Below are 27,772 nucleotides of genomic sequence, written 5' to 3' on the forward strand. Positions count from 1 at the left end.
CAGATGAAGGCAACGTTGTTCTGTGTCTGAATGGCAAAGAGCTCACGTTATCACTAGAAGGCAATGAACATTCACACCTTTATTTATACACCTAAAATAATCACAGTAATACTGAGTATTACAGATTTGCCACCCACATAGCTGATTTTTTTCTTGTTTAACCTGTAAATGTACATTATTATAATATGGTTATTGCAATATTAGAAGAAATAATATCATGTCTCTTAAATATTCCCATAGTTTATTCTTTAAAAAAAAACACCCTGCAATTAATCATAGCATATGATTTCTAGAACAATATTTTCCAGAAACTAATGCAGGCAAATGAATACAAATCTCTAGTTGGTTTTTACAAACCTACTGCTAGAAGAAACTCTTTGTCAGCTTTCTGGTCTTCCACCCTGGCGCTCTAGAGCGGTGCAGTTGTTCTAGGGCATCAGTCTCTGCAGAGCGTTGCTCCCTTGGAACACGGTGCAGAGCAGCAGTTGGGGTTGAGTTTCTTATCACATCAGAACTGAGTGCAGAACAGAACTCAAGAGCCAGCTTGATGATCACATTTTAACAAAGTGTAGGAAAGTATGCTGGAAATGATGGAAAAAGGAGAAAAGCAGTGCGCTCAGCTGGGAGCAACACAACAGTCCTACGGGATCTGTAACCTTCACAGCTCGTGATCCTCCAAACCCAGCAGTAACTCGAGCATCCTCGGAGTTCAGAAACATCTGAGTCTGCCTCAACTTTCTGCATCCTGAATATATAAGTTTTTGGCCTGTTTTTCTTTTCTTTGGAATGTGCCATGCACATGACTTTCATGAGGCCCTGTGCTTCTACAGGGTCGGGCTTAGAAACATTTTGCCTAGTTCCAAAGGTACTAATTATTGTCATTTCATTACCATATTAAGTTACCAGGCAGGTCTTTTTTCAGTCTCATGCTTAAGTGCTGTCTGTGTCTTATTGTCAGATGTCAGTGTCTTGAGTGGCAGATACGTTTGCCAATGTTCAGTGTGCTCTGTGCCTCTGAACGCTGCTGGGCAGAGCTGAGTGTCCTGACATACAGCGCTCTGATCTGAAACTGTCCCAGCAAATGTTAAAGCAAGCTGGGAAGAAAAGGAATTGATTTGAGCTGCAATAGCTGTGCTTAATAGTTACTTCCAATAATGCACATTGATAGTATCTGTGTTGGTTAGGAAATCCAGGTGACCTTCTGTAGATACCTGCCCTCGTTGAGACCCTGCAGTGGATTATTCAGCAACATGCATGGCCCACTCTGGCTGCGTACCCTTCTCATTTTTAATGGCATGCCTGCTGACATGTAGGATAAACCCAACCTTTGTCTCAGGATACAAAAGTGTCTGAAAAAAAGGCAACTTGATCCTTCTGCACTCCCTTACTTTACAATTAGAATGATTAAGGTTGTTTTTGTTTTTTACTGTCTGGGCTATGCTGTGGCTGGGGAGCAGATGTTGCAGCTAACGAGAAGCTCCTTGAAGAAAGGTGGGTAGAAGGACTAAAGAACCATGAAATTAAACAGCTGTTAAAATCATCACTTATTCTATTGTGAGTTTTCTGCTTTCCTAGATTGCCTGTTAGCTCCAAAGCTGTTGTCACTGGTCTCCTATAGGTCTTGTTATTAGGGAGCAGGATAACTTTACACCGACAGAGAAAACGTGTTTGGTTGCCTCTTTCCTATAGTCTCATTGCATATACTTTGTGTCTGCCACAGCTGACCCTGCTGACATTTAGCTGTGAAGCTCTGTCAGGATTCTGACAATCCAACATTCTGTGCTGTACAGCAGAGGGAAAGGGCAATTTAATATAATATATATAAAATTATGTGGTTTATACATTATACATATATATAGAGATGGAGCCCATCCACATAGTAGCTGAGGGCCTTTGCCCACAAGAGTGAGCTTGGTGATGTCTTTCAACCCTTACTTTTAAATTATAACCTATATTTATAGAAAACAACTCCAATGCAGACCTCCTTGGAGATCTTTCCCCTTTCAAGTCCACCCTCTCAGCACGGTGACTCCACATAGTCATTTTCCAGGCCACGGCGAAAGCGAGCGGTGAGGGTACGGCTGATGACGATGACCCGGGGTGCCATGCAGTCCTCACGCCTGTGAAGGATGTTCCATATGAGAATAGCAGCTGCCAAGGTGGCCAAAAGACAGGCTCCAATGTTCAGATAGCAAGACCAGGAGAGGTTGGTGTAGGGCCCGATGCGGTAGAAAGTCACCAATCCAATAACCAGAACAAAACCTGCAAGAACGTGAGAATTATTTGTCATGAGTTATTGTCTTGACTCTCTGGAGCTGCAAGATGCCACAGGCATCAGGCACTTACAGACTCATTCTGTAAACCTTTCCATCCTTGCTAGGATGTGTCCTTAAAAGCATATTTGGGCATAATGATGCATGCAAATGCTAAGTGACTGAAATGGGGTCTCAATGTTAGGTTTAAACCTGTTCACTCTGCTTCAAATGTCTCACTCCTACTTAGCTGCCTTCCATATGGTAGGGTTTTCCCCCCCCCATCTTTTTGTGTCAGTTACAGAGATGTCCTAGATGGTGATCCTAGAAGGTCTCTAGAAGGTGATTGTCTACCATTATTTCCAAGTATTGAAAGTTGCTTCTTGACTCTTATTAATAAAACAAACCCTGACTTAAGGCTGGGGCAGAAAAGAAGGCAAGTTGTGCTTTTGACAAATTAAGCTTGAATCTTCCATTTTTCAAGTAACCACTGTTGGACAATGCCCCTTATACCAGGTTATGCATGCTCTTTAAAACCCTGGTGTCTTGAAGCCAGGCACACCTCATCTACATCCTTGTGTGGACTGCTGCAGGCACATCTGTCTCTGAAGGGATTAGTTTTTCACATGCTTGGCTCATCACCCTGTGGAAGTGGGGATATTCTCCTTGTGCCTTCCAAATCCTCACTGAGGTGTGCACTTGATTTTTCAGCATTCACAGACACTTGTGTCCCCAAAGCCAGTTAATTTTACTCTTGATTTGCTTCCTTGAATTGCTTTTGAATTCTCATGACTTCTATCATATGGCTCTTGCATGACTTCAATCTATTGCTTTGTTATCTTTCTGTATTTATTTATTGTTACCAGTAATAGCACACAAGAAGATTGCAGCAGAGGTGCAGTTTTTCCTTATTTTCAGAGTTCAGTTTCTCCTGAGGCACATGGTAGAGAAGAGAGGGGGAGATCAGATCTTGTATTGTGGAGTATAGCTCTTCTGAGCTGGCTCAGTTCCCCGTCTGTGGCACCAAGGTGATAAAACCTTTTCTCCTGTCTTTTGTTTTGTGTTTCAGGGCTTTGGGAGCAAAGTGTGCTACCTCTACTGTGTTTGTAGAGCATGTGTATCTCTGCAGTTTGAGGGGTTTAGGCCTTATAATAGAGATGCAGACAGTGCTTTGCTCTTCCACAAGTTGCAGTCCACTTTTCAGAGGATGATAGATACCAGTTTTCTCATAAAGGTAGGAAATGGGGAGAAAGCATTGCACCCTCTGTGGCTAGCTTGTGGATCTGTTTCTTTCTCTTCTGGCTTAAAATTTGCAGAAGGGAAAGTCTTAAAGTGCACCTTAGCACTGGTGAATCTGGCAGGTAACAGCACTTTGTGTGGTCAGTTTTCCTTTCAGAACTCTTTCCAGTTCACATACACATTCACAGGGCATCCAAAAAGCACTGCATACCTTTTAGAAAGTAAGTGAACCAAATCATAAGCACTTAAGCAGGAAAAAAATTGAAGTTTGGCTATTTGAAGCAGTGGCCACTCACAGGTACCTCTAAGGGGGACAGTAAGAATGACTTACAGCAGTCTACTTTGCTGTCTTGCATTATTTGTTCTCAGATGGTTGACAGAGGGAGCTAGGTTCAGGACCACCACTTGCACAGTCACCCTGACAACCTGTCGACCCTTGCAGCTTAATTTCCACTTCCTGAATTCAGTGCTGCTCTCCCACAGCAGGTTATTTGCTATCATCTCTAGCTTAGAGAAGTAATGGGTGGTGAACATTTCTTGTTTCCTCACTGGAAGCCAGTTCTGCTTGGGCAAACCTGTTGGAAAAACCCCTTGGGGTTCATGATGTGTGAGAGCTGTCTTGCCTTAGGCATTGGTTTCGCCTCTTTCTACTCATTTGCCAAGGCAAGCAGTAGTGTTCTATGCTCCTTTATGGCACAGTAGAAGTAAATAGACACTGAAGGAATATTGTCAATGTTTACACATTTTCCCAAACACCCAGCTTTAAATTAACTTACTTGAGCTGTTTCTTCCTTGCTTAGGTATCACTTATGGCAAATGACTGTCCCAAATGGCTACGCATCTCCATGCTGAACTTCCCTTCCATCCAGTGAAGCAGTTACCCACCAGGAAAAGGCCCTGAGGCTTCCTTTCAGATCCCAAAATAAAACTCTTTATGCTAGCAAGACTATTTCCCTTTGCAGGCCCTTTGCCTGAGCCCTGAGCACAGGAGCAGGCAGTCATGCAAGAAGCTTTCTCATTTTGCAGTTCTATTCCAGTGTCTAAGCAGGGGACACTTGGGAGATAACAGGTTTGTGAGCTGCCCAACTTGGCAGGTAGCAGGAATAAATCACTGGAGCTCCTGAGTGAAAAGTGTAGGCTTTGTTTAGAGCACTTTGCTGCAGGCTAGACAGGAACTGACATTTAAGAGGACAGAAAACTATGGCAGAGGTGGGAGAGCTGGAAGCATGTTACTGCAGAGAGTTTCCATAATTGATTTCACAGTTCTGCTGGGGTAAGCAAGCTCCAGAACAAAAATGTCACTGTGAAGATTATTTTCCAGCATCCTTATTTTATATTAGCACGACCTGACATTGGATTTAGACATGGAGGGACTGAAGTGCAAAGGCTGAGGAAATAGAACTGATCCAAAAAGATTGAGTTTGCATAGAATGAGATTTAAAATTTGATGTAAGTTTTGATACCTTTGTAAAGATGTCTGAAAAACCTCAAAGCTTAGTTGGACTGATTTTTATCTCTTGAAGCAAAGTGTTCCAACATACTTCTGATGTCTTCCTTGCCCAGAGAGTGGTCTTGTTGTACACCAGCCAAGAACTGAGATGGAACATTTAGCAGCAAGGCTGCTCTCTCAATGACCAGGCAAGCACATTCAGTTCACTCACTTCACCAGCCTGACCCTTCTCTTTCAGTGACTCCTGTTTCTCAGGGAAAACAGCTTTTACACTTACTATTTACCCCTTTGCTCTGTGGCTGTACCTAAGGAGTGCTGTCTTCCCACTTTGGTTGAAACCTTGCAAAGAATTACATGTACCATCTGGCTGCAAACTGGGCAACTGGTGCAATAATCTCAGTTTCTGTAAAGAACGAAACTGAAGCTTGACTGATTGTTTTATTTTCACTAACACAACTGGAGCAGAGATTTCTCTTGTTACTGCTATCTCCTGTTTTGCTTACTGTGAATGTTGTTAGCATTAGGGAGTCTCTGGTAACATTTTAATTTGTTGCCTTTGAATATTCAGTTGCTTGGGAGAACCCAGTGTAGCAGAAATGGTGCTGCAATTCTGCTCCTGCTGATGGCTGTGTAGCATGGGGGATAACTCAGTTGTGAATGTAAACATAAGTAATGCAGGACTTGGCTCTCTATTCAGAACAGTTAGAAGCACACCTATAAAAATTACCCTTGTATTAAGAATAGCTTCAGTCTCCACAGCTCAAGCTCCCTGGAGGAGCTTTTCACTTTGTAGACTGGTATTAGTAGCATTCAGCAACAATGTCTGAATTGAGGCTCACTACTCCAATAAAATAACTGGAGGGAGACTGTTGGTTTCCCACACTACTTTTAGTAGTTACCTATGGGAAATAACCAGAACATGGCTCTATTTGTCTTGAGTCTTCTTGATCTCTGAATGTACAATACGGTTTGAGGAGGGATGCATAGGGGAACTGCTACTTTAAATTTAGTTTTGAGAAGCATTTTCACCTGGCTTAGTTTGGTTTCTGTTTTGCAGCAGGGGTAAGACTTGCAGATGAAGGACTGAATTTCCCTGAATTAATTTCACTGTGGACATCAATCAACCTCAGATCAGTTTATTATGTGTTGTCTGAAGCATGCACAGAGGCCACATCTTTACTAAAAGCCCTGATGAGATTACTTAAAGTGCTCTCTTTTCCCATAGAGCTGCTGTTTATCTCTAGTTGTTTCCCATCCGCAGCAAAACAAGCCTGGATGGAGGAGCTTTTCCGGGGGGGAAGGAAACAGATAACAAATTCACGAGGAAGACTTCTGCTTGGGACACTACTGACTGTGAGTGGGGGTGGGCTGGGAGAATGCTGCTTTTTGAACTCACATTTCAGATCTGTAGACTGAATTTCCTGTTTGACTGTATCTGGCTGCAAGCCAGCTTCAGATTTTCAGCATTTTAAAGGAACTCTCATAGTCACTTCTCTCTTTTTTTTTTTTTCACTTCTGTGATTGTTGGTTTTTTTCCAGACACTCCTTGATTCACATCCCTCCTTTAGATTAGCACAGCTGAAGGGATCTACATCATTTCTTCTGGGTTGGCAGACAGTCTGGTTTAGGAGTTATAATCCTTCTCTTTGGAACTTATCCTATAGGATGACTTTTGCTGCCAGGAAAAGGAGGAAGAAGGAAAGCAGAGTTGTTGAGAATTCATAAGCCATGCTTGGGCAGTGGAACTGCGAAGAGGGAGGGGAAATTCCCTCCCCCCCTCTTTCTGTCCATTTACAAGGAATAATTTAGCTGCAATGAGTAAGCTGCTTGTAGGCACTGAAGTGTAGTGATCAAAGTGAGATAGGTTATCAAAGTGTGATTGCTATGGCACTTCTGTTAGTGATTAATCAATTGACACCTTTTCCTCTGTCAGCTTGGCACAAAAGGGTTATTACAGTACAAGGCAAATGTGGAGTTTCTGTGATTGTTGTGTCCTCTTCATTGTAGTACCAGGTGGAAAGCTGCAGAATTGTGCTTGCTCTGGTCTATAATGTATAGAGCCTTTAGTGGCCTTTGAGTTTTCAGCTGCACAATGAGTGCAATAAACTTCCTTCCAAGGACTTGGCTAGAATCATAGTATCTCTTCGAATTAAACAAGTTATGAGTAGCAGAGCTTCTCAGCAGTAAGACCCTTTTGTCCTTCACTTTACACCACTGAATTATGATGGTTCTCCATTTGTGCTGTTCTCACAGTTTGTCAGCCCCTCTGTCTTCAATGTGCTGAGGCTCAGTGTGGAGCAGTGAAGTGTACTTTAAGTTGGCTGAAAATCTCAAAGGGAGGTGCAGAGCACTGTGTAACAAGTTTAGGGCCTTGCTTTTCTTGGTTGTCCTTTGGAGATTTCCTTAGATAGGATGCCAGTCCTTGAACCAAAGGTGGAGCAGCATTCCCTGTGAATTAGATGTAATTCCTGTTGGACAGCTGTTTAAATAAGGATAAATGTGCAGACTTTCATGCTGAAAGCCAGCTGCAAACATTGCTTGGCACCTTGGAGTGAAGAGCAGCTGGAGTGAATGAAAGCTCAGCTTTTGATCATTGTGTACCCTATCAGGCATGGGGCAAGCTGAGCACAACCATCTTGTACAGAGAGAAGCAGTCATTGATGAGTGATCCTCTTAGAAGTTTCACTGGTCATCTTCTGCTTCCATTTCAAGTGCTCTGTCCATTTCCTGGGGCATCAAAGGGTAGGGGTTGTGTAGATATATACATATGCTAGATATACATCATCTATGCTGATAAGCAATCAAGTGAATATTGGAGCTGAAGAACTTGCCATTTCACAGGCTTTGTTCTGCATTGTTTCTAGTGCTGGATGCCATGAAAACTTCTTTACACTTGCAGGTCAGAATCACATTCATCAGGTAACCATTACCATAGTGTCAAAGGCATGCATTCTGATTAGAAATGAGATGCTCCAGCAGATCTCCTGCTGCTCATAGCTGTATTTAGACATGAAGAATATGTGCAAATCTTCTCCCCGCTGCAGTTAGTCCACTCAAAGACTTCAACTCCCATTTCTCATCAGCTACTGCCCTTCCCAGTTCAGCTGCCCTTGTGAATCATTTCAGTAAAAAAAAGTGGGGTAGGCTCCATAATGTGAGGTCTTTGCAAACACAGCTCATTTTGCACATCTGTGAGAGCAAGACTGCTTCACTGTGGAGTTTGCTGTCCACACAAAGGATAAGCAAGCTTGGTGCCCAGGTGAAATTCAGCACAAGTCAGGCAGTCGAGTTCTCTCTTTTTGTTATGATTTTTAGGTAATTTTCAGTGTCTCATTCATTTGCTTCCTTTTCAGGAAGTCTTAGGTTTACAGCTCTGTAGATTTCATCTTAGAACAGAACTGGCTTGAGGGTGTCTTGAAGGAAGAAGGTGGAAGGAAGTAATACAAAAATCAGAATCACATTGGTGTCGCAAGTATCTTCAGCTGTATTCTCCAATGGCTACTTTGCTGGTCTGGTCTGCATTAAGATTTTCTGGTTATCAACTAATCTAAAGTTGTAGTACTCAGGAGAGAAGATAAATGGTCTACCAGTTGTTTGATTTAGGTTTAATAGCACAGAAGTGAGAGCATGCATGAACTCAGATTTCCTGTGATGTGTTAAGCTCTGGACTGAAATGCGTGGTCAGCAGAAAGGCACAGTAGGAAAAGCAGGAACACAATGCTTGAAATTCAAGAGGGAGCTGAGGTTGTCATTTATTTAACTGTAAATGACAGGCTGAGTGGTAACACAAGCCCTTTTCTTTGGGATATTATGTATTAAAGTCCTTTAATGCTGACAATGGACTGGCAAGAACATCAATCATTATGATTTAGGTTTATTCCAGTCTTGGACTTTCAGAAACTAGGAGGAGATCTAATATAAGGGATATTTTATCCCACATTGTCCCCATTATGTTTCTAACATTTCACTCTAAAGTCTATGATAGTCACTACTGTACAAGATTGGAGACTTGGAATAGAGTCTCTTGAGGTCTGATCTGCCTGGCAGGTTGCTGCTTGCAGCAGTTTCATGTTCTCTGAAATACTCTGTCCTGTCAGTCTGGATTTCCCTCTTCAGCTGCTCTTCTGTCAGCTTGGCTATTCATCCTATACTCAGCACATGGAGATTGTAACAGTTCCTTGGAAAAAAACAGGCAACCCTTTAGAGGGAAATTTCTGAGTGTTGACACAAAATTCCACATCCAACATTCGTTCCATTTTCACCACAAGCCTTTTCCAAAGCAAACAGCTCCCTTTCCTGTTAACTGGGAGGTGTGAGGCTGTGGAGCTTTGGAGCTGTGTGAATCCCATCGTTGTCCCAGGAGCAATGCAGTTTCCTCTCTTCTTTCTTTCCTCTTTGCTTCCTGGGGCTTGATTTTCTGTCAGAGGTCCATCCTTTTTGAATGACTGTCAAGCGCTTGTGCAGGTGGCAGAAGTGAACCAGCAGTGGAGCCTGGAGTCACTGCGAGCTCTAGCAGGACCAGAGATGGTTGGTATGAACTTGTGATAGAATTTGGAAGAGAATACTTGGTGGTACACTTAGTTTTCTAAACCAAAAAGGACTTTTGTTGAGACCTTAGGATACTGTAATGAAACTCAGACAGTGGGTGAATTCTGACTAAACATAAGAAAATGTCTAGTCTGGCTTTGTGCTTCTGAGCCATACACTCAAGCTTTCATCCATACTACTAGATTTAGTTCTTCCAGTGACCACTGCAGTTCTCACCAGCATGAAATTTAGGGAGAAGATGGAATTAGAGGGGATGTGAACCAAGGTAATGCTTTCTGAAATTACTGACAGGATGAGCAATTGCATGACAAGTCTCTAGACTGTTCGGGATTTGAGAGGGAAAATAACTAGGAGGCAGTCATGTTTGGGGTGGTTTTTTCAGTAACATCTTTGAAAGTGTCATAAGCAGAAATTGCCCAAGAAATAGTGAATTGCTCAAAGAAATAGTGTTGGATCTTATGGACTATTGGATTTTATTAACTATTACATTCTGAAATATTGCTTGCTCTTCTCACACTGATGATCAATCAAAGTCAAAGTGCATTGGCTTTTAATCCTTACAGTCAGCTAGGGGAGAGCTTCACAGCAATTTCTTCTGGGCTGTGTTGTGATAGGCAAAGTGATTTTTCAATACAAGCTTTCTACCCACTGTTCTGGTGGTTTTGTCTGACAGTGCTACTTCACTTTGAAAGCTGATGAGAGATTCCCACTTTATAGTGGCTCAGAGGCTGAATATTACCTGTAGCTTATAGGGTGAGGGGTGGCTGCTTTCCTCCCCATCAGTAAATAAGTCTTGGGCTGTAGCTGTAGAAGCAGCCCTTCATCTGAGCAACAGAAGTGCTGGACTTGTTCACAGCTTCCACATATGTTTTGTCTGATACAGAAGACATTTCAGCCATAAGGTGTAAAATGCTGCTGCCTGGGCCCAGTCCCAGGAATTTGGTGGATGAGGCTGATCTTTGTGGCCAGTTTGAGTGCTCAGCCATACACAGCTGAGTTCTGTGAAAGAGGAAACAGCCTCTTGTCAGTGCAAGCTCTGCTCTGAACCACCTGTCCTGTGTGAGTGCACACTCTTGATTACTCAGGTAGTCAGCAGTTGCTCTACCACTGTCCTGGCAAACTAAGGAAGTCTCCAAGAAATCTGGTTTATATTGGGATAATAGCAGACATGACAACTCCTGCCCTCTTTTTTTCTAAAGGCATGTGTTCCAGCTTCTTCAGCAGAAAACCATCTGATGATGATGGCAAAGGAAGAGCAGGATGGGGCCGGGGGGCAGGGATAGCCACCAAAGTCATTGCATTACTTCTGCAGACAGGAGACCTTTGATTCCTGTAGTGCAACGTTTGTCGTTGCAACTCTCATGAGCTGCCAGCTCCATCTCTTCACACCTTCTGAACACAGGCAGGCAGATGAACTCCTTGATTCCACAGCTTCTTCAGCCACTCTCATTAGTGTGGTGTTAATCGCTCTGGCTTTCCTCCCCTCTCCCCTCCCAGCACTGGGGATTTCAAGGTTCAGCTTGCATAACAGGTAATAGCAGGCATTTCCTTCTCCTGTGTCGGGATATCCTGGCGCCCTTCAGTCTCTCTCTGACTGTTTAAAACAGACTCCAGCACAGGAAAAAAAAAAAAAAAGAGAGAGAGACCAGTCTAAAATTAGCAGCCTGGATAGAAGAAAAGCACAGGGCTCTCCACTGTGCTGTTTGTCAATGAAACACCACATCTAAACAGGGTCAGAATGCATTTCCTCTCTGGGAAAAACAGGCATGTTGTGTTTTGGGGATGCTGGGAGGGAGTGAGAGTAAAGCAGGCAGCGCACCAGTGGTCAGGGAGAGCTCTCCAGAGGGATCCAGAGCTGCACATCCATGATGTGCACAAAGAGGCTGCAGGGAGGTCTTGTTACAGTGAGGCTATATATCTGCCCCTCGGTAGCACTGACTGATGCTTGCGGGTCTCGCTGCCTTTGGAAGCTGGAACAGATGCTTTCAGAGTTCCAGAACCTTTCCAGGCTCTTCCTTTTGTTTGGAATTCAGGATCTTCATCCTTAATGGGTGTTTGTTGCTGTGAGGACTGCATTTAAATGACCTAGGCTAGATTCTGATCTTGCAGCAGCGTAGACCTGAGGTTTCAGTAGGTTTCTACCGTTGTGAATGTTCCAAGTTTTGAAAGTTGAAATGCAAGTTTAATATAAAATCATGTTACTGTATAACCTGTTGTTTACATTAACATTAATGTAATAATAATGTGTGTTAAGTCTGATCTTGTAAGCAGCTTGAATGTTATCCTCCATCAATGACAATCTCATGCACAGGGATTTCATAGGGTTGGACTCGTGGTGTAATGAATCCTGAGTGCCTTATTTTAGGTAGTAGAGAAAGATATCATTGCAGAATGGTTACAGTTTGTTGCCACTGCTGTCAGTATGGAACTGTGCTAAATCCATTTCCTCCTTTCCTCATTCCCTTCTGTGCACAGTCTGTGTCCATGGGAAGGGGCGGGGGGGCACATTTTATTCCCAGCAGTTAGGGTTATGAATTGACTTCAGCTCGCTTTGCTTAGGCTTCTCTCTCCATCAAACCCCAGCTGATGGCCACTGAGTACAATCCAGGTAGCTGAAAGCAAATAAGCATGTTCCAGCAAAACTTCAAAACTGGCTGTCCTGCTCTGCTTTCAAACAGTTCCCTTGGTATGTTTTGCCCTGCTACACTGTAGGGTTGCCTTGCATCCAGTTTCTTTCATGTTTGCCTTCCTGGTTTCATAGGAAATAATAAAGGCTTACTTGTCTTGGTTGGCAGAAGACTCATTCTGATATTATCCCAGATAAGAGCTTCTATTCATGTGCTGCAGAATCTCACAGGGAGAGCTCTTCAGAGTCAATGAGCTTACTCTTAGATTTAGGCCTTTTGCTACTTTTTTGCCACTTTTATACAGGTTTGTAACATTTTTATAAGCTTTATAAAGTAAGAATCTCCTTTCCACCTGGATTTTAGTAGAGACTAAGTATTTTTCCATCAGTAAAAAAAAGTGGACTTACTGGCAAGTTGAAAAACAGCAGCTATGGCCTCTTCCCACCACTGTGTATCCTGAGAAATGATCGGGAGCTCCATCAGGCCCAGGACGAAGATGAGCTGGCCAGCAGTCAGAGCAACCGTGGCGATGAGGTTACAGGCACGCATCATGTCGAACTGCACTAGGGAAACACAACAGAGCAGCACAGAGTTAAAATGACACAAAGCTGGGCACAAGAGAGCCCTGGCTGAGCAGCTATATATACTCAGGGGACACAATCTCATGCTGTGCCAGGGGAGGTTTAGGCTGGAGGTGAGGAGAAAGTTCTTCACGGAGAGAGTCGTTCGTCATTGGAATGTGCTGCCCAGGGAGGTGAACACCATCCCTGGAGGTGTTCAAGAGGGGATTGGATGTGGCACTTGGTGCCATGGTCTAGTCATGAGGTCTGTGGTGACAGGTTGGACTCCATCTTTGAGGTCTCTTCCAACCTTAGTGATACTGTGATAAAACTTCTAAGTCCAGAGAAGAGGATTCTCAGGTACTGCTCCTACTCCCAGCAGTGCCTTGCTCTCACTGTGTTCTCTGTGGGCTGGTGAAGAAAAGATTTTTCCTTAGGACTTGGGCTGCCTCTTTCCTCCAGTTACACAGACACAATATCCCCTAGGTATTGCTCCAGTGCAGAGCAATCTTGTGTGAAACAAGGAGCATCAGCAAGTGTGTGAACCTCAAGAAGAGTGAGTACCAGTTTCTGCAGCTGGGATTGGGTAATCCTGGGTATGCCTTTCTCACCCCCCAGGTTTAGGCTGGAGAGCAGTCCTGTGGAAAGAGATCTCTGGGGGGGCTGGGTTGATGGCAAGAGGAATATGAATCAACAGTGTGCTCTAGCAGCCAAAAGGGCCAACTGTGTCCTAGGGTGCATCAAGCACAGCACAGCTAGCTGCTTGAGGGAGGTAAATGTCCCTCTCTACTCTGCATGAGTACAGTTCTGGGCACCTCAGTACAAGGACAGCAAACTATGAAGTGTGCCCAGGGCAGGTGAACAAGATGGTGAAAGGACTCAAGGGCAAGACATAGGAGCTGTGGCTGAGGTCACTTGGCTTGTTCAGCTTGAAGAGAAGGCCAAGAAGGCATCCTCACAGTCTCAAGAGGGGCAGTGGAAGGGGAGGTGCTGCTCTCTATCTGGTGAGCAGCACTAGGGCATGAGGAAGTGAAATGAAGATATGTCAGGGGAAGTACAGAATGGACATTAGGAAAAGGCTCTTCACTGAGAGGATTGTTGGTCCCTGGAACAGGCTCCTCACAGAAGCAGTCATGGCACCAAGCCTGTCAGAGTTCAAGGAGTGCCTGAAGGATGCTCTTGAGTTATGTGATTTGTTTTTATGTAGTCCCACGAGGCGTGGGGAGTTGGACTTGAGGATCCTTATGGATCCCTTCCAACTTGAAGTATTCTAGGATTCTAAATGCAGAGATGATTACAGCTATTGGTATCTGGAGTCTTGGCTGGAAACCTGATGAAAATGTGTCTCCCAGCTGACCACCAAATGGAATATATTCAATATATTGCAAAGTTGGGTACCTTTAGTCAGGCATTTTCCCTACTTTTCCTGGTAAGTTGATGGATGTTTTGTTTTCATCCCCTTCCTTTGCAGCAAAAGGTGGGATTTGCAAACACCATTATGCCAGTTCAACATCTCTTGCTAGGATGTCACTGCTATGCTGTGAAAGAGAAGCAGCTCAGTGTTGAAGCTGCTATGTATTAGAAAAAGAGGCTCTGGACACAAATATTCACCAGATTTTCAGAAGTGACTGAAGTGGTTAATGGGATCCCTGACTATAGTATTTGATTTCTGATAGTCCAAAAAGACTGCTAGAAACTGCAACAAACAAATAAAACTTGACATGAACAAGCAAGAGTAAACTTAATCACTGAGTCTGGTCTACTTCTGAGTCACAAAAATGAGTTTGTTCATTATTTTCCCCTCACAGCTCATCTTTAGCTTTCAGCGTTCTAAGTAACAACTCAGCTACAGAACTGTGTCTGAAAGAGTTGGTTAAGAACCATAGCTCTTTATTACCTTCTTAACATTAGAAGTTTAATCTTTTGGGGGTTTCCCAGAGTTCCTCTCTGACTAGAGAGGAAAATTATTTCAGTCAACCCCTCAGCTGTTGTGTTTATCTTTCAGTGTTGTCCTTTGTAGCATTGAGAGCATTCAGATCTCTTGTCACCTTGAGTGCTTACAGGTCTTGAAGTGTGTTGGCTGATAACAGAAGGGTATTCAGATGTGAACTTTGTTAATATCAGTAAGGCCTTGAGCATTTGGGCTGTCCTTCTGTTTTGCCACTTAAATGGACTTCTGTAGTACTTTGAGGACCAATGCCTGCTGAAGAGAGAGTACTGACTTTCAAGAGAGAAGTGTGCACAGGGCAGAGCAGACTTGCAGTCACCGTTGTTGTTTCTCACAGGAGCTATCTGCAGTGTCAAATAAAGAACAGCTGGCTTACAGCTCTAAGGAGTTCTGTTGCCTGGTCTGAATGTAGTATGAATGAGCTCTGAAAGCAAAGCAGCCTCTGTTGTTCTGTGCTCCTTACATTGCTGAGTTACATACTGCCCCTTGACACAAACCAACACCAAAGCTTTGCCCTCACTCTTATTCAGGCCTTCTTTAAGGACTTTATTAGAAATTCTTTGGGCTCTGCCATGGAAGGTATAATAAGGTGTTCAAGGGGAGATTGGACGTGGCGCTTGGTGCTATGATCTAGTTGTGAGGTCTGTTGGAACAGGTTGGACTTGATGATCCTTGGGGTCTCTTCCAACCTTAGTTACTGTGATACTGTGATACTGTGATATCTAGCATGCTAAAAATAGTAAAGCTAGGACTGTGGCTCAACTGAATGCAACAGAATTGATATGAAGGTAGTCTTTGAATAATGGCTCTGTGCTGGCTGTCCTCTCCTGCAGCTGGAGCGTGCAGTAGTGCTGGCTGTGTAAGGCTGATGATCTTGACTGCAGACACAGGGCTGCTTGCTCACCTAATGCTCTGTACTGCTCAGAGAGCAGTAAAAAGGCAACTGGTATTTTTCATAGGTGCTTCTTCTAACCAAGATCATCATCACACATGTCCTAGGCTGTAACTACAGCAGGATGATGATAGGAAGAATAAGGAGGAAGCAGCTATTATGATTTTATTAAATGTGAAGGCAGTTATTTTTGTGAGTTGAGTACCCTTCTATACTTCATATTATCTACAGAGAGCTGGAGCACTTCTGCTGTGAGTACAGGCTGAGAAAGTTGGGGTTGTTCAGCCTGGAGAACAGAAGGCTCCAGGGAGACCTCAGAGCAGCCTTCCAGTATCTGAAGAGGGCTGCAGGAGAGCTGGGGGAGGGACTTTTTACAAGGGCTTGTAGTGACAGGATCTGGGGCAATGGGTTTGAGCTGGAGATTGGACACTGAGATTAGGAAGAAATGGGTGGAAGTTCTGTTTGGATGAGCCCTTGAGCAACCTGGTCTAGTGGAGGGTGTCCCTGCCCAGGGCAGAGGGTTGGAGCTGGATGGTGTGAGGTCTGTTCCAACCCAAACCATTCTAGGGTTCTGTTCTGTCATCTGTTATCTTTTGGTTTTGTTCCAGAAATGCATTACCTCCTCTTCCTCAAAGAGGAGAATAATGCAACCTAATCATGCACACCTCTTGTAAACTGCACCCATCCTGCAGCAGAGCTTGTTGACTGTATGCAGCCTGAAAACCTGCTCTGTGGCTGACTCTGCTTGCTTACTCCTAGCCCTTGCACCTTTGCTGCTGTCAGCTGAGTTCATGGCAATTCTGTTTTGTACACAGGCAGCACATGTGGCTGAGATTTGGCAACATGAAACCTACCCCCCTAAAGGGTGGCAGCTGTGGAAGGCAGCCCTGGTCTCCTTTCATTGAAGACAACCAATGGACACTATTGAGCAAGAAAGGGAACTGGGGGTACAATATCAAAGCAGTTTTTCGGAGCCTCTGCCCAAGATGCTGAGGATGTAAATCCTGGTGAGGAAGGGCAGATACTGAAGCTTATTCCTTTCTTGAAGGACTGCTTGACCTAGGAATAAATATTTCTCACCTCTTAAAACCTGTAGTATGGTTTCTGTAGGAGCTGTGAAATTTAGTTGTTACCTTTGTGCTCTTTTACTCTGTCCATGGCTATTTTAAATCCCACACAACCCAGACTTTCCTCAGAAGCCAGCTCCAGTCCATTCTGCTGTGTTTTCTGTAATTTCCTTGAATTTAGGAGGTTTTGTTCAACCATTACAAACACTTCTGCTTCATCTATGGTAGCCATGATCCCTCGGTGACTTTCTGTGGCCGTTACAGACTTCATCACCTTTTGTGGCATGGTGTTTGTGAGCCAGAATTTGTAAACCAAGAAGTGCATAATGATTGCATAATTACTGGGGTCATTTGTGTCAACCTCAAGCTTCTACAGCCTGTTATCTAAGACTGTCATGGCATGGTTGTATTTTGGATGGCCTACCTTTCTTGTTTTGAACTCATTGTTTGTGAAATCCCCTGTCTCTTGCACTTAAACTGGGAAAGCAGTTTCCTGTAGCTAGAGGTGGATGGTTCCAGCAGCACAGAACTGGAGGCTGCAGGAGGTTTTCATTCCTCTGGGAGTGTCTGACATAGGTGAAGAAGGAGCACAGGCACTCCAGAGTACATTTCTGCTTTTCCTTCACCTCTCTTAAGTTATGGCATGGCTGTTGACAACTGGAAAGGGATAGACAAAGAATGGCTCCAAGGTCTGCTCTGAGTAGCTGCTGTTCACCAGTACAAAATGCCAGTCTCTGACTTTTTCCTTCTGGAAGCCCATCTTGATCCCATCTTACTCAGAGTAGTTAATTCAGGGCAAGAGTATCCAGGTGGGGCTCTGGCACAGCTGAGGTTACTGGTGGCTGAATTCTGCTTTGGTGAAGCCAGTGCTCAGGCAAGGGTCAAAACCCAGATGCCAGGGTGAGTGCTTCCTAGACCAGATGTATCCATCTGGATTAGAAATGGTCTTTTGATTTTTTTGTCACTTGCAAGCAGCAATTTTCTTGTGCTTCTTGACAGCCCCAGGACTCTCTTGTGCCTTGCAGAAGTACAAGTAGTCATATGGGAAAGTTTGGGGATAAGGAGGAAGGATGATCTCACTGAAGAATCAGATCATGCTAATTGCTTTGTATTTTAGATTTTCTTCCCCTTTTCTGTCTGCACATAAGGGAAAAAACCAATTGTGAGTGGGAACTCCAGCTTTGTACTGATTAAAGCACTGGGTGTGTTTGAAGGAAACTGGCCCAAGAGATTTTCATGTTTGTCTAAATCTTACCCTGAGAAACATCACTTTTGCTGAACTACATTTTTACTACAAACTTAAGTCCAGCTTCTGTAAGGTATTAAGTTGCTAGCCCTGGGAAGAGTCTAGTGGCCACATGTTTACTCACTGTGTAGAAACAGTACTGAGTGAACATCTCACTGTGGCTTCTGCCTCCAGCCTGTCAGGGAGCTGGCAGTGAGCATGCTGTTAGTGTAGCCCCGCTGTGGGACACAAAGTATGTTACAGCCAAAAAGGCAGAACTGACGTTTTGTAGATAGATGGGCAGGAATCCCTTCTGCAACTACCTCACTTGTGTTCCACTTCAATTCCTTTTTTGTAACCAAAAGTTACCCTTTCCTGTATTGATTTGAGCTGTTCAGACTGGGGCAGAGAAGGCTCCAGGGAGACCTTAGAGCAGCCTTCCAGTACCTGAAGGGGACCTGCGGGAAGGCTGGGGAGGGATTTTTGACAAGGGCTTGCAGTGACAGAGCAAGGGGCAATGGCTTTGAGATTGAGACTGGAGATTAGGAAGAAATTCTTGACAGTGGGGGTGGTGAGGCACTGGAACAGGTTGCCCAGGGACGTTGTGGATGCCCTGTCCCTCAAGGTCTTTAAGGCCAGGCTGGATGAGACCTTGAACAACCTCATCTAGTGGGAGGTGTCCCTGCCAAAGGCAGGGGAGTTGGAACTAGATGATCTTGAAGGTTCTTTCCAAGCCAACCCATTCTAGGATTCTATGATTTCAAAACAGATTCCAGCCAACTGGAATTCTGAGAGTAATCCTCTCCTCATTGATGTGCCTTTTGCACATTGCTCAGTTGCTACCTGCTCTTCACTGTCAGTATATAACCAGAACCTTCACAGGAGGAATTCCCTGCTTGCTGTGTCTGTGATGAAAGGAATTTTAACAGCAATCCCTTGGTGCTCTTTCTTTGTTTATAATTCTTGGGTTTGTTTTATTGATTGCTTCTTCAGGGCATTACTGAGTGTTCATTCTGAGAGGTAGCTGATTGCCCTCAGAAATGCTTAATGCTCCTAGGTGTGTTTACCCTGGGAAGGAGCCTAAATGGTTGTGTTTCTGAAACAGAGGTTTCTAAATAATTGTGGAAAGAACTGGTAAGGCTTCTCTTGCTAAAGCTGCTTCACTTAGAAAAATAAGTTGCTTTTAACTGTGCTAGACTTCATCTTCTTGGGCTGGGTGTTTGCAGACTGAAATCACATTCTACTGTTAAAATTTAATTGAACTAGGTCAGTAATTAGATTGTTCTCTGATGTAATCAAGAGATTCTGACCCAGCACATGGCTTTGCTCTGGAGCTTGACATTTTTCTGAGGTGGTATCCTGAGATAAGGGGTTCATGTCCTGCTCTGCTGTTGATACTCCATTAAGTAGCCTGGTAAAAGTATATACTGCCTTAACCCAGGTGTTGCTGGGAACTGAATCCTGAGGCCTGCTCATGGCACCATGGCTCTGTGGTCAGAGAGCAGTGGATATGTCACAGTACTGACTACAGCCTTTGCATGTGTTCATCTAGCCACTGTAGTACCAGGCACTGCAGAGCAGAGAGCTCTGTGGTCAGAGAGCAGTGGATATGTCACAGTACTGACTACAGCCTTTGCATGTGTTCATCTAGCCACTGTAGTACCAGGCACTGCAGAGCAGAGAGCAGAGACTTCCTTCTGTCCAAGCTCTGAGCCTTGGCTGGGCAGCTTCCCATTCCTGCCCCAGTTACTAAGACACTGAGAAAATAACTAACTTTTATGAGGGCTTGAGGAACCTGAACTAGTGGAAGGTGTCCCTACCTATAGCAGGGTTGAACTCGTGATCTTTAAGGTCCTTTCCAACCCAAACCATCCAATAATTCTGTGATTTTTCACTCTTAACACTTGAATTGGACCTGAAATATTGATAGTGGCAGTAATCAAACCTTGATTTCTCTGATCATATTTCTGCACAACACAGGTGAGATTTCAGGAGAGGAAAATGGTCCTAAGGTACATTTCAATAAAGTTTGGAACTTCTCCAAAATAAGTACAGAGCACAGCAGTAGAATGCCCAGTGAAGGGAGCAGCCACTCTGATTTGAGAAGCTGTACCTCTTACAGCCTCTCCTGTTAACTTACTCATTTCATAGCTGTGAATATTGAGCATAATGCAGGTGTTAGGAGGGGAAATGACAAGCCTGGAGCTGCCAGCTGTCCATACTGCTCCATCTCTCTGGCACAGCCTTAGCAGTTTATCAGGCAGCCATGGCTTGGGGCTTTTTTCATTCTGATGGTCATTCCTGTCTTCTCCATATGCAGTGGGCTTCCTTTCTTATCTGTATATACTGAAAAAGTACCATGTGGCTGCAGCATGCTCAGCTGCTTGACTCCACCTGGCTTCCATCCTGCCAAGTTTCAGAGAAATTAGTGGACATTGGCAATGTTTGTAATTGCAGTGGCCACTGGCACTCAGGTGACCTGCTGCTTCTGCCAGCAAATCAACTGCTCATTCCCACACCAAGCAGCCTCCTGCCAGAGCCACTGTGCTTCATGGGGAACATATGCTGGCATAGTGCAGGTCCTGGGTTGGGCCAGCTCCAGGCACAAACCCAGGCTGGGTGCAGAGTGGGGTGAGAGCAGCTCTGAAGAAAGCCTTGGGGGTGTTGGTTGCTGAGAAGCTCCCCATGAGCCAGCAGTACCCTCATGCAGCCCAGCAGGCAGCTGTGTGCCAGGCTGCAGCAAGAGGAGTGTGGCCAGCAGGGCAAGAGAGAGGATTCTGCCCCTTTCCTCTGCTCTGACCCCACCACAAATACTGCATCCAGTTCTGGTGTCCCCAGCGTAAGAAGGACACAGAGCTGTTGGAGCCAGTACAGATGAGGCCACAAGGATGATCCAAGGGCTGGAGCACCTCTGCTATGAGGACAGACTGAGGGAGCTGGGGTTGTTCAGCCTGGAGAAGTAAAGACTCTGAGGGGACCTTAGAGCTGCCTTGCAGTGCCTGAAAGAATCCTATAGGAAGGCTGCAGAGGGACTTTTCAGGGGGGGTGTCTAGAAACAGGACAAGGGGGAATGAGTTTAAGCTGAGGGAGAGCTGGATCTTAGGCGGAAGTTCTTCAGTGCAAGGGTGGTGAGACTCTGGAATAGGCTGCCCAGGGAGGCTGTGGCTGCCTCCTCCCTGGGGGAGTTCAAGGCCAGGTTGGATGAGGCCTTGAGCAGCTGAGTCCAGCTGTGAGATATCCCTGCCCATGGCAGGGAGGTTGGAGTAGCTGATCTCTAAGGTGCCTTCCAACCTGAGCCATTCCAGGATTCTATGATCATCCATGGAGGCTGGACAGATGCCTATACTTGATCCCTCTGGCATTCATATAGTCACTCCTGATGCCTCTCCCTGGCACTGGCTTTACCTCCCTGTCAGAGCTCCAGTCGAGGAGCACGGTGTTGCTCTGGGTACCTGTGCTGGATGCACACTTCCCATGGCTGAGACTTTCCTTATGTCTTCTGCAGCCCCAAAGAACCCAGTGAGGTTTTTATATCTTCCAAACCCCTCCCTATTCCTGAGTCTCCACATTGTTCACAATGTTCCTTAGATGAGAAGGGACAGCCTGTGACCTTGGCTAATGAATAAATCAGCTCCATCTGTCCACCCAGAGATAGCCTTGTAGCACAGTAGGGCTTAAGGGCACATTTGCACCACACAGCATGGTTAAAAATATCTTAGCTGATTCCAAGTAATCTGGTGTGTTCCCATAGTACAATGCTGAAGTATCTCTGGGCTGGTCTCTGGTTAGGACATAAGTAATGGTGGCTTGGAGTAGGTCTGGTTTGCTCTGAGAGGGCATCATGGGTGGTGTGTGTCCCTGCATGATGTTGTGTGGCTCAGTACACTGTCTGCTCAAGTGGGTGCAAAGCTGAGTACTGAGCACTCAAGACACACTGTCCTACTCCAGATCTCACCATGTGTGGGAGTTTTGGGAAGGGTTAAGAGATGCAGATGAGCACAATCATCTGAGATTTTGCTACAGTTCTGAAACTGCGTAGCCATAAACTGGCTTGGCCCTCCCCCAGGTGGCAGGAGAGCTGGGCCACCTGGCCAGGTTTCCTTACAGTGTTTTGAAGAGGGCATGTATCCTCTGAGTTCTGGGTGAAGCCTTACATTTGTATCACCTGATGGTTTGTCCATGTTAGAAAAACTGACTGATATCCCCACAACTGGCCTCTGATTCTCAGTATGAGCAAAGATTTCAGGTCTGATTCTGTTGCCACAGCAAGACAGCTATCTCACCTGGTGTCACACTTGCCTCACTAGAAGCGGCGCTTGTTGGATTCCTAATACAACCACTTCATCCAACAGAAAACTAACCATGCCAACACCCCATCCCCACAAACCTTTCACTGTGTGTTTTCTTGCTCTTAGTCATTTGAACTATCTCACAGCAGCTCTTCAGCATCACAGATTGTTTAAAGAAGGGTGCAGGGCTGCACAGCAGGGGGAGAAAGTAGATAAAGACAAATGGAAGTGCCTAACATCTCTCTGTTCCAGGAGCAGTGAGGCTTGAGCATGAAGGACAGAGCTGAGATGCTTCCTGCTCCAGCTGGAGTCACCCACAGTTTTTGAGGGTTGCCTTGCTGAAATATTTCATGTTGAGATGCTTTGTTTCCATATGAATTTTCATATACTTTACTTCCATCCCATTTCTAATCTTTCTTCCTCCTGGCATCTCTTGGCTGCAGAATCCCCCTGTCCTCTGTGTCACTTGGGGTCCTTTCCTGACACTCAATGCAGTGTTTACATCACAGGATTTGATTGCAGGGCCCCTTGCTTCACCTCCTGCTCCAGTGGGTTTTGTGGTGGGGAAATAATTCACACAAATATCCTGTTAGTGGAGAGGGGGATCAGAGAGGGTATTCGGTGTGGAGTTGGCCTGCGTTGCCTGGGAGACCCTTGGCAGACACTGACTTTTTTTTGCTCATCCCCTGCACGACATTTTGACAGCTCATTTACTGTGACTTTTATCCAAAATATGCAAAACTTCACTTAGTATCTGTTTGGGTTTATGCAAAACTTCACTTAGTATCTGTTTGGGTTTAGTTTGAGCACCTGCAAGCCCCTACACAACGAGCTGCTTTCGTAATTGTCCTTGCAACTCCTTTTGCTTGAGCTCTGCAGATGCTGAGCAGAAAAACCCACCCCAGCTTTACTGTGTGCCCTAAAAAGGAGCTTTGCCACTCATTCCAAGAGGAGAAGGAGTGGGCAGTGAGAACTGAGTTTTGAGAATGTGCTTCCCTCTGCCAGCAGCTGAGCCTGCTGGTGGCAGAGCATTTAGTTGGCTGTTGCTTATGGACAGAAGTCAGCAGCGTATGGGAAAAGAGACTCTCAAAGGGTTTACAGTTTGCCTGTTGATCTGTGAGATAACTAACTTGTCCCCTAAATAGGTACCTCTGTGTGTGTGTGTGTAAATAATGCTGATTTAATTATTTTGCTTTAAGCAGTGAGACTGTGGCCTGTCCTGCATTGTTATTGGGAGAACACATTTTCTAGCTATGGTTCTGCAAATGGCATCCAAAATACTGAACTCTTATCACTAAGGGAGGAATTTGTTTGTTCAGTCACTTGTTTTGTGTAGGCATGTGTACACATAGCCACTAAGACATGCTTGTGAACTATCTCCCACTGACAGGGGAGGATTGCCATCACTAAAGGCTGGGTGTCAAGAGGGAAGGGACAGGCTCTTCTCAGCTGCACACTGTAATAGGAAAGAGGCAATGGATATAAACTATAGCACAGGAGGTTCTGCCTCAACATGAGGAGGAACTTCTTCACTGTGAGGGTCATGGAGCACTGGAACAGGCTGCCCAGAGAGCGTGTGGAGTCTCCTTCTCTGGAGTCTTTCAAGACCTATTTGGATGCATTCATGTGAGACCTGTGCTAGATTCTATGGCCCTGCTCTGGCAGGGGGATTGGACTCGATCTCCAGAGGTGTCTTCCAACCCCTAACATCCTGTGATTCTGTGATAATGTGTGATAGTGCTTTAAAATGACACAGACATGAATGCAGGCTCAGCCTCACTGCCTGCACCTCCAGTCCATGGGAACATACTTGTCTTAGAAACATGTGCAACAGGTTTGCTTCCTACTTAGTGTCTTACACAGCTGCAGAGGTGAGATTTTGCTTTTCAGTGCTTTAGACAGATTCAATTGGCCTTTGGCTTAATGCTTTGCTTCCAGATTAAATAGTGAGTGGATGTTGTATTCCTAGACAAATTGAGTCACTGGGCTTCAAAGTCCTCCTTTAAATTGGAATTTTTTAATAGGGTTTGGTAGAGAATTCTTCTGGCAACTTGATCATGCTATAGTTATTACTCTGAAATGTTAACCTTCTATTTGCTGCAAGAAATGGTGCCCTTGCAATTCTGCTATGAAACAGAGACATCTGTGCCAGTCTTTATAGCAGCACCCATCTCCAGAGCTGTGCACAGAGACTGTGTGCAAAGGCCTGTAGTGATAGATAAGAGGCAATGGCTTCAAACTAGAGAAGAGCAGATTTGGATTGGATGTTAAGAAGAAGTTCTTTCCTATGAGGGTGGTGGAACATTGGAACAGGCTGCCCAGGGAGGTGGTTGGGGCTCCATGCCTGGAGATACTCAAAGTGAGGCTCAACAGAGCTCTGGGCAACCTGATCTAGTTGAGGATGTCCCTGCTGACTGGTGGGGTGGGGGGTTTGGGCTAGATGACCTTCAGAGGTCCCTTCCAACCCAGACCATTCTATGATTCTATGAAACGTGGGGCTGTGTGCATCAGGGGCTGCAGCAGCCGAGTGCATTGTGTGGCTGTTGAATACAGAACTTGTGCTTCTAAGGCTCCTGAGTGCTGAGCTCCAAGTTAGCACATGCCTTACAAAAACCAACTGGGGCAGTGATTCCAGGGCTGAAGTTGCAGCTACACATCAAGCATCTTTTTCAGTGGTCTAATCCTTGTAATAATTCTTTGTCATTTACGAAAGCTTTTCAGTTAGACAAGAACTGCAAGTTAGGTTTAGGCCTTTACAGCAGTTGAGAAGCTTTCTGTTTGTGATTTGTGCAGGTTTGATGGTGGCAAAGGTGCAAAAAAACAAGCTTGCTACATGATTTTGCTGGAGTACAGGATATGGAATGGGTCCACATAAAAGCTTTTATGAAAAAGAAATTCCTCTCATATTTCTTTTTGTCTCCAGAGGGACATAAGAGACTTTGAGGAGGGGCAGAACACTTTGCTTGCTCTCCACATTTCAAACCATGTTAAAAATCTGTCTGCAAACCCCAATGGTGCTTCAGAGGCACCAGAGCTGTTGATGAGCACTGTTAGAACCTCTGGAAACCCCCAGTGTCTGTCAAGGCATGGACTTTATCCACAGGTTCTGTTAAATGCAGCTCCTAAAGCAATGATTTGGCTGAACAAACAGCCCCGAGGCACTGCTGCCCGCAGCCCTTGCTGGCTCCCAGCCAGCTCAGACAAAGCTGCTAGAAGCAGAGGCCTTCAGAGGAGCAAACCTCTTGGCACCGTGGTTATCAGTGGTCACAGCCACGGTGCCCGAGGTGACCGCAGGTATCCCAAGCACAGTTCCGCTCTAGATTCTCAATGAGAGCGGAGCTGCAGCATTGATGTTCTGAATGTGATCACCAGGTGCACTTTTCTTGTCCAGCCTCGTGATTCTCAGCATCGGTTACAGGTTTCACCCTAACCAAAAACCCTTAACTGACCTAGTTTAAGATGCAGGCGTTCTTCAGATGCCACAGGTCTGGGGCTCTACAAAATGAGAGGTGCGCCGTGCTCGGTGATTTTCCTGTTCCCAGGCAGGATACTGGCTGCTCCTTCGCTGAGCAGCTGCAGACATTAAGGCCTCTCTCAGCTGTACATGTTTTTACCAAAACTGTTTCTGTCTTGTGTGCTCCTGATGATTCCAGCAAACACGAACGGAAGGGAGAAATAACTTAGCGTGGCATCAGGATGCTTTCTTTGTGGTTTGCTTTTACCTTATGGCGTTCAGAGCAACTATGGTTGGGTTTGGGTTTCATGTGTTGAGTAGGAAGGATATGGCTGTAGCAGCAACTCAGGAGGGGAAAGTGAGCAGCAGAGCTTTAAATTTACCCCTCACAGGTGACTTGTTCAGAGTGCATTGTTGCATACACAGAGGAACCAGACAGCACAAGGGAGATTACTGCTTTTGGGGTGGGGGGGGGAGGAGTTTAGTTCATCACTGCTGGGCATAATTACTACTCTCTTTTCCCAAACTGATTTATTTGAGGATGAATGTTAAGAGATATTTAGAAGCAGACAGTTAACAGTGCTTTGGGGACGGAAATCTCCCGGGCCCACACGCACTGGATCAGCGGGGGCCTTGCGTAAGCAGAGAAGACAAGAGGCTGAACTTACGTTTGACAGTGCTGCGCGACTCCTGGAACCCAGCTGACTCTGAACCCCAGCCCAGGGTTTCGCACTCGCGCTCCTCCCCTTGCCCATGCCTGGCACTCGTGCTCGCACCTCCTCTGCTCCTTTCTGCCAGCCAGCACATCTTCCAGAGCCCCACGCTGCGCTTGCGCCCGTCCTCCAGGGTCTGGTACACCCAGTTGGGAGTAAAGGCGGCCGCGTTGTTGAGGATCAGGGAGACCAGGGCTACCAACACAGCTGTGGCTACCAGTTTCTGGACAGTCATATCTGACTGTCAGCTTGCTGCCAGTCTCTACTTGCAGAAGACACGAGGTCTCAGTCAGCTGCGGCACATTGAAGTTGGGCTTGAAGCAGAGGCAGCCTGGCTAGGACGTTACGGGTGGCTAGAGGACATCACCGCTCATTCTCAAAGTCAGCGCCAGAGGTGTTTCTGATCGAGGGAAGGAGAACTGTGTGAGGTAGGTAGGAGAATTCCATAAAAGAAGAACACAAAGAAGCTTTTTTAGGTCCTTCCCAGCTTTGACTTATCCACCTTCTTCTACTTTGATAAGTAATGCCAGTCCTGTGATGAACTGAACGATAGGGAGGTCCATTCCTTGTGAGACCAGGCGAATCCAGCAAGAATCCAGGCTCGAGGCTGGGGAAGCCGAGCTGCGGCAGGGGCAGAGGCTGGGATGCTCGGCAGCGGCGTGCCAAGCGCCCCGGGTCGCGTCAGTCACCCCGCACTGCTGCCACAGCCTTGCTGTCGGGTCCAGCCTTCAGAACGCGCCGCAAACCCCGGCCGTGAGCATTCTCTCAAAGCCGAGCCGCGCTGGAGGTGGCTGCTGGCATCCCAAAGGAGCTCTGCAGGCTCGGAGTGTCTCGAGGAGTTTGCTCTGGCGTGTCTCTCTCCGAAGATCCGAGCTGCGAGTGCAGGGACCGGAGAACAGCCACTGCTGTGAGGAAAAGGCCCCCCCCACCTCTCCACCAAGAGGAAATGGCTGTTTTTGTGGCTGTTTTTGGTGAGCCTCAGGGCGTAGTCGACTGCAACAAACAGAGCCACTGCCACAGCAGTCAAACATTAACAGGATGTGTTTCCTGTAAGGAAAAGACTATGGAGACTTCTAAAGTTGTACCTCCTCCCCTCGGAGAGCCCCCCTCCCCGGCTCACCCCTCCTACCCTCCCAGCAGCACAGAGCAGGGCTGAGAGCACCGAGCTGAGCGTCGCCGGCAGCCCAAGGAGCAAATCACAGCAACTCAGAGCTCCTCTTCCAACAGGCGAACCACAAACCCCCAGCCACAGCTCTCCGGGAGTCAGGTCTGCAGAAACGGGTCGAGAATAGGGGCTCTGAAACGCTTTTTGCTGAAAGCCAAACGATATTGGTGTTAGCTCTCGGACAGTGTGGGGAAAGCAGTGCCGGGGGGCGTCCACCGGTGTCCCCCTTCCTCTCTACAACCTGAGGAGGGACCATGACACAAACAGAAAGTACAAAAGCTCAAGATTCTCAGCCTGACAACCAAACGAGTTTGGAGGTGTCCAAAGAGGCAGTTGCAAGAGT

The 27,772-nt window shown here is 45.7% G+C and overlaps 2 protein-coding genes across 2 annotated transcripts in view; one reads left to right on the forward strand and one right to left on the reverse strand.

Annotated features, from left to right (window-relative positions):
• The window catches only part of IFT140 (intraflagellar transport 140), a 66,302-nt gene that overhangs the window by 20,631 nt on the left and 17,899 nt on the right, over nucleotides 1-27,772 (forward strand). The gene's annotated exons all lie outside the window — the stretch shown is intronic.
• Nucleotides 154-27,407, reverse strand: TMEM204 (transmembrane protein 204). The gene is made up of 3 exons (XM_009900516.2): nucleotides 26,220-27,407; nucleotides 12,524-12,679; nucleotides 154-2,262 (listed from the first exon to the last, which is right to left on the reverse strand). The coding sequence occupies exons 1-3, from the start codon at nucleotides 26,497-26,499 to the stop codon at nucleotides 2,018-2,020; spliced, it is 681 nt and encodes a 226-aa protein (XP_009898818.1). The 5' UTR covers nucleotides 26,500-27,407; the 3' UTR covers nucleotides 154-2,017.

This window comes from Dryobates pubescens, chromosome 4 (genome assembly GCF_014839835.1).
Source record: "Dryobates pubescens isolate bDryPub1 chromosome 4, bDryPub1.pri, whole genome shotgun sequence".
NCBI classification, from domain to species: domain Eukaryota; kingdom Metazoa; phylum Chordata; class Aves; order Piciformes; family Picidae; genus Dryobates; species Dryobates pubescens.